Raw genomic sequence first — 7,168 nt, 5'->3', positions numbered from 1 at the left:
ATCTCACCCCTCACACACCACCCTTCCTCCCCTAACCTCCCTATCTCACCCCTCACACACCACCCTTCCTCCCCTAACCTCCCTATCTCACCCCTCACACACCACCCTTCCTCCCCTAGCCTCCTTATCTCACCCCTCACACACCACCCTTCCTCCCCTAACCTCCCTATCTCACCCCTCACACACCACCCTTCCTCCCCTAACCTCCCTATCTCACCCCTCACACACCACCCTTCCTCCCCTAGCCTCCTTATCTCACCCCTCACACACCACCCTTCCTCCCCTAACCTCCCTATCTCACCCCTCACACACCACCCTTCCTCCCCTAACCTCCCTATCTCACCCCTCACACACCACCCTTCCTCCCCTAGCCTCCCTATCTCACCCTCACACACCACCCTTCCTCCCCTAGCCTCCCTATCTCACCCTCACACACCACCCTTCCTCCCCTAACCTCCCTATCTCACCCTCACACACCACCCTTCCTCCCTTAACCTCCCTATCTCACCCCTCACACACCACCCTTCCTCCCCTTACCTCCCTATCTCACTGACCCCTCACACACCACCCTTCCTCCCCTAACCTCCCTATCTCACCCCTCACACACCACCCCTCCTCCCCTAACCTCCCTATCTCACCCCTCACACACCACCCTTCCTCCCCTAACCTCCCTATCTCACTGACCCCTCACACACCACCCTTCCTCCCCTAACCTCCCTATCTCACTGACCCCTCACACACCACCCTTCCTCCCCTAACCTCCCTATCTCACCCCTCACACACCACCCTTCCTCCCCTAACCTCCCTATCTCACCCCTCACACACCACCCTTCCTCCCCTAACCTCCCTATCTCACCCCTCACACACCACCCTTCCTCCCCTAACCTCCCTATCTCACCCCTCACACACCATCTTTCCTCCCCTAACCTCCCTATCTCACCCCTCACACACCACCCTTCCTCCCCTAACCTCCCTATCTCACTCCTCACACACCACCCTTCCTCCCCTAACCTCCCTATCTCACCCCTCACACACCACCCTTCCTCCCCTAACCTCCCTATCTCACCCCTCACACACCACCCTTCCTCCCCTAACCTCCCTATCTCACCCCTCACACACCACCCTTCCTCCCCTAACCTCCCTATCTCACCCCTCACACACCACCCTTCCTCCCCTAACCTCCCTATCTCACCCCTCACACACCACCCTTCCTCCCCTAGCCTCCCTATCTCACCCCTCACACACCACCCTTCCTCCCCTAACCTCCCTATCTCACCCCTCACACACCACCCTTCCTCCCCTAGCCTCCCTATCTCACCCCTCACACACCACCCTTTCTCCCCTAACCTCCCTATCTCACCCCTCACACACCACCCTTCCTCCCCTAACCTCCCTATCTCACCCCTCACACACCACCCTTCCTCCCCTAACCTCCCTATCTCACCCCTCACACACCACCAAGACGAACTACACCAAAGCGTCACAATCATCACAGTAATTAGAAACCGGCGGTTTTTGTTTTGTTTTGTTTTGTTTTTGTTCTTTGCTTTTTTTTTCTTCTCCAAAACGTATTCAGCGACAGCTACACTAAAGGTTTATGCAGGACCTCTCAAAGAGACGTAATCAAGAAGTAAATAACGTCTTCGATAAAATCACCTTGGTGGACATACACACTCTCTCCCTGGTCACACACGTGGACAGTCCGCGCGGACTTTTAATTACTTAAACAGGTCGCCTTTTAACCTTGACCCATCCTCGAAACATGTAATATCCGGCTTGAATTAACCCTTTCAACCGTCTAGTCTACTGTCCTTCCGGCTTGACTCCAGCCAATACTCGTAACAAAATGTCCTATTTCTCTCAAGTCTCTTTCAGCATAGTTTTCATTCCCAGAGCGTATGTTTCTCACGATCATGAACAGCAAAACCGGCAAGATATTCTACCTTGAAAACTGTCCACATTTCTTCTGCTTGTCTGGTCTAGAACTGACCGTACAAGGGACTGCCAAGGACGGCCTCATCTGTAAGAGACCTGACCAAGAACTGTAACTCCACCACTGATGACAGACATCAGCGGAAGTAGAATAATCATGTCTCGGCCATCTCTGCTAAACTGGAGGTTGTTGCACGATATCATTTTTATAACAATTTATGACAAAACAAGAATGATTTACACTCAGAAAAAAGGGGGGAAACTGTAACCGACTTTACAATAACTAAAACAATTATGTTCCATGACTGTTCGCTCACACAACCTGCAAAAGCGTGCACAAAATACTAACTATAACAATAACGTTAACAACAACAAAAATCTTGATAAGCGTAGGCGAACGAACTACTGAAAGCAAACGTTTTTTTGTTTGTTTTTTGTTGTTGTTTTTTGTTTGGGTTTGTTTTGTTCTTTTTTTAATCAATTTTCGTCTGATCAAATCAGGGTCGTTTTTCATGTAATGTAAACAGGAAAAAAAATTACCCAAGCGAGATATGTTAAGCGTTTGTGCTTGTGCATATGCCACCTGTACGAAAATGACAACTCATTTGAAACTCACGAACTTTAAAGAAATCCAACAAAGAAAACATGCAAAAGAAAACTATGAGACATGCATATTTCTTTTTCATGTATACTTTAAAAAAAAATAATAATAATGTCAGGTAAACTTGACATGATACAGAAGCATGATTCTCTGAATCAAGAATTTCCATTTAACTTTTCATTCTAAAATGCCGTGATCTGTGTTGGGAAAATAATAATATATTACATAGCTACTCCCCCCCCCCCCCTCCTTCACGAACCAGTCAGAATGAACTGTAACGTTCGCAGATCTCTGTGTGGGGGAGGGGGGCGGGGGCGGGTCTCATTGTGTGTTGCGTGTGTGTGTGTGCATCTTGATGTTCTGTGCTGTGGTTGCCGTGTTGTGGGCTTGCTATATATTCCTTAGTGCTGTTTGCCGAGTATGAGCGGTATCCTTTTACACTGTGCTGGTTGTTGCGTGTGTGGTGCCATTATGCTCGAACTGCTGTTATCTTTACTTGCAGACAAAAATAATAACAGATCCCCGCTCAACCCTCAGCCGAGTGACGTAAAGTGTCGATGCAATAGTCTTTGTCGTCAGCACTCGTTCTGAAACATTCCATGGAGGCGAGAGTTCAGATTCTCATCCGCAGCGACGAGATCTATTCAAGAGAAGATCAGTGCACAGTAAATTTAGGCGTTCTGCACTCAGTTCAGATCAGTTTAGGCCCTGAGGGAAAATACAATAAGATAAAATGATGCAAAGATGCATAAGTTAATTAATTAATTGCTTTCCCGCCGAGAGACGCGGTATACCAGCTGGTGGTTTGCAGTGCCAGCTGCGGGAGTGCTCATTTTTTCTTTTGGACGTCTGACTGTTTTATCTTTTAAATTATAATTTGTTCACTCTGTTTCGTCGCGTTTATATAAACTTTGATAAAAAACAAAATAAAAATAATAAACGACTAGGCGATCAGTTCCATATTGATTCCTCATTAATTAGACATACGATTCAGACAGTTCAACGTTTTTTCGAGGATAACGGCAATATTCGAGGTTAACGGCACCACGTGTGTGTGTGAGTGTGTGTGTGTGTTGTATCTTGCTGTGTAGTGATCTGTGCTGTGTGGCGCGTGTGTTGGAGCTTCCTGTGCAGTGTTGTATACTGTATGTGTGGGAGGGAGTGGGGGGAGAGGGGGGGGTATCTTCTTTGCAGTGGTGTGTCCTGCGTGTGTGGATATTTCGCAGTAGAGCACTGTGATCTTTGTGTGTGTGTGCGTGTGTGTTTGAGTGTGTGTGTGTGTTTCCCTGTGTGTGTGTGTGTGTGTGTCAGCATACAGCTGTTGTGAAGTCCCACACATCAGCTGTGTGGCAAGGTGTTCACGGTTCACAGGAGGAGAAGGTGATGCTGGACTGGATGATGACGTTCATGTAGAGGTCCGTGGCACGCTGCGAGCACGCGGGGCGGCGGTGCATCCTCTCCCTCAGGCAGAACACCATGCCCTGCACGAACCTGCCCACAGTCACCACCACAACACGTGCCCCTTCAGTTCAGTCCCGTGTGCTTCATTGATGCTGATATCGCGATACTTATACAGAGCCCAACACTCAGCTTATATCCCAGCTTATATCACAGATTGACATAAGTTTACAGCTGGGCCAACAGCTGATATCGATACTTATACGGAGCCCAACACTCATTTTATATCACAGATTGACATAAGCTTACAACTGGGCCAACAGCAAAGTGAGAGCTGAATTATCAATTGTTTCTCAAGTGCAACTGGAAAACATTTACAGCATTGTCTTTTGTGAAGGACTATGACTCTCAAACCGGGAGGCAATATTGCTTTGGCTCTTAGTGCTGCGGCCTTAATTGGGGGCGAGTTGGCCTTTGGGAACCGTCCTAAAACCTAAAACGTCCTAAAACCCTCTTGACCGAGAAAGTGGGGGTGTAATTTGGGCAAGACAATCTCCACTATAATGTGGAGTGATGGCCTAGAGGTAACGCGTCCGCATAGGAAGCGAGAGAATCTGAGTGCGCTGGTTCGAATCACGGCTCAGCCGCCGATATTTTCTCCCCCTCCACTAGACCTTGAGTGGTGGTCTGGACGCTAGTCATTCGGATGCGACGATAAACCGAGGTCCCGTGTGCATCATGCACTTAGCGCACGTAAAAGAACCCACGGCAACAAAAGGGTTGATCCTGGCAAAATTCTGTAGAAAAATCCACTTCAATAGGAAAAACAAACAAAACTGCACGCAGGAAAAAAATACAAAAAAATGGATGGCGCTGAAGCGTAGCGACGCGCTCTCCCTGGGGAGAGCAGCGCGAATGTCACACAGAGAAATCTGTTGTGATAAAAAGAAATACAAATGCAAATCAAATTCTAGCCACGATAGTCGGAACAGCAGTTACCTCCTCTGTTGTTCTAATGATCATCGTCGAACACGACTTAAATAAGAACATTATACAGCGCCTGTCCTCGGTCTGAGACCGAAGTCTAAGCGTTTTACTAACATGGGAGTCATTTGCACAACAGGCTGCCTACCTGGGTACAGCCGATTGACAGCTGCCATCGGGCGCCTATCATTCGTTTCCTGTGTCATTCAATCAGGTTTCACACACACACACACACACACACCACACCACACCACACACACACACACACACACACACACACATTATATCATTTTACGTGTATGACTGTTTATTTGTCCCGACATGTATACAGCCATACTCCATGTTCGGGAGAAGGAGGGGGGAGGTTGCATGCTGGGTGTGTTCTAGTTTCCATAACCCACTGAACACTGGCATTGATTACAGAATCTTTAACGTGCGTATTTGGTCTTCTGTGTGCATACACACACGACGGGGGCTCAGGCACTACTATGTCTGCATACATGTTGACCTGGAAGATCGGAAAAATCTCCACCCTTAACCCACCACGTGCGCCATGGATCGAATTCAAGAAAACGTGGCCGAAAATCCAGTGCTCTTCTTCTTCTTCTGCGTTCGTGGGCTGCGGTTCCCACGTTCACTCGTATGTACACGAGTGGGCTTTTACGTGTATGACCGTTTTTACCCCGCCATGTAGGCAGCCATACTCCGTTTTCGGGGGTGTGCATGCTGGGTATGTTCTTGTTTCCATAACCCACCGAACGCTGACATGGATTACAGGATCTTTAACGTGCGTATTTGATCTTCTGCGTGCGTATACACACGAAGAGGGTTCAGGCACTAGCAGGTCTGCACATATGGTGACCTGGGAGATCGTAAAAATCTCCACCCTTCACCCACCAGGCGCCGTCACCGTGATTCGAACCCGGGACCCTCAGATTGACAGTCCAACGCTTTAACCACTTGGCTATTGCGCCCGTCTATCCAGTGCTCTGGTTTTGACAACCGCACCTGTCATTCTGGTGAGATGGATATCACACAGTCAGCGACAGGCTGGGGTTTTTGTTGTTTGTTTGTTTGGGTGTTTTTTGTTGTTGTTTTTTTTTTCCATCATATTTCTCGATTGTAATCGTAAATTTATTCATATTCCTAAAACTGGGTTACGTTTCGTTGGCAGGTTCGAGGAGCTATAGGAATTGTGCTTTTCTTCTCTGGTGATGGGGGGGAGATAATCATACGATTGGAGGTGCTGGCTTTCCGTTCGTGAACTCCACGTAGTCACACTGGGTGAGGTCCGAAATGTCTCTCCAGTGGGGAGCTACACTGGAATGCTTCCACTGATCCCTTGCCACCAAACGACTCCACGCACTTGAAATTAAAAAAAAAATTATCAACATAACTAGAAAGCACAAATCAGTTTATCACTCGTGAAGCACACACACACACGCGCGCGCGCGCGTGCGCACGCATGCACGTAGGCACACACACACACACACACACACACACACACACACACACATACACACACACCATGGGGTTAATTTTGGGCACTCCCAGCCCTGGTCTCCAAACCGGTCCATGATGAGTGAATGTGGGCTGGTATCTTTTTGACCCCAACCGTCATTCAGGAACAAAACTCCACATGAACACGGGTGGCGTGTATGTGGGGCCAGCCCAACGTAACCCCGTGATGAGTCATGTTGGAGTGATGGCCCAGAGGTAACGCGTCCGCCTAGGAAGCGAGAGAATCTCCGCGCACTGGTTCGAATCACGGTACGGTCGCCAGTATTTTCTCCCCCTCCGCTAGACCTTGAGTGGTGGTCTGGACGCTAGTCATCCGGATGAGACGATAAACCGAGGTCCCGTGTGCAGCATGCACTTAGCACACGTAAAAGAACTCACGGCAGCAAAAGGGTTGTCCCTGGAAAAATTCTGTAGAAAAACCCACTTCGACAGGAAAACAAATATATGAAATAATTTTTTTTTTTAAACAGCACGCAGGAAAAAATACAAAAAAAGGGATGGCGCTCTCAGTGTAGCGACGCGCTCTCCCTGGGGAGAGCAACCCGAATTTCGCACAGAGAAATCTGTTGTGACAAAAAGAGCAATACAATACAAATCTAGCACTACTATTCCCTTGGAGCACAGGGATTGGAGTCAGTCTAGTTTTGCCCCCAAATGACTTCCTCAAGACATTTCTTTATGCATATTATTAAATGGCAATCTAGGAAAATACAGATACTCTTATAGGGGGAA

The 7,168-nt window shown here is 48.2% G+C and overlaps 1 protein-coding gene across 1 annotated transcript in view; it reads right to left on the bottom strand.

Moving 5' to 3' along the window:
- Nucleotides 1-3,801: 3,801 nt before the first annotated feature.
- LOC143296909 (uncharacterized) overlaps nt 3,802-7,168 on the bottom strand; it is a 6,622-nt gene continuing 3,255 nt past the window's right edge. Inside the window, exon 4 of the mRNA XM_076608908.1 lies at nt 3,802-4,024. Coding sequence (XP_076465023.1) covers nt 3,892-4,024 — 133 coding nt within the window. The 3' untranslated portion in view covers nt 3,802-3,891. The remainder of the gene's footprint in view (nt 4,025-7,168) is intronic.

Source organism: Babylonia areolata, chromosome 22 (assembly GCF_041734735.1).
Source record: "Babylonia areolata isolate BAREFJ2019XMU chromosome 22, ASM4173473v1, whole genome shotgun sequence".
NCBI lineage: Eukaryota > Metazoa > Mollusca > Gastropoda > Neogastropoda > Buccinidae > Babylonia > Babylonia areolata.
The sequence above is the reverse complement of the archived record's forward strand: the minus strand, read 5'-3'. Positions and strand labels throughout refer to the sequence as shown.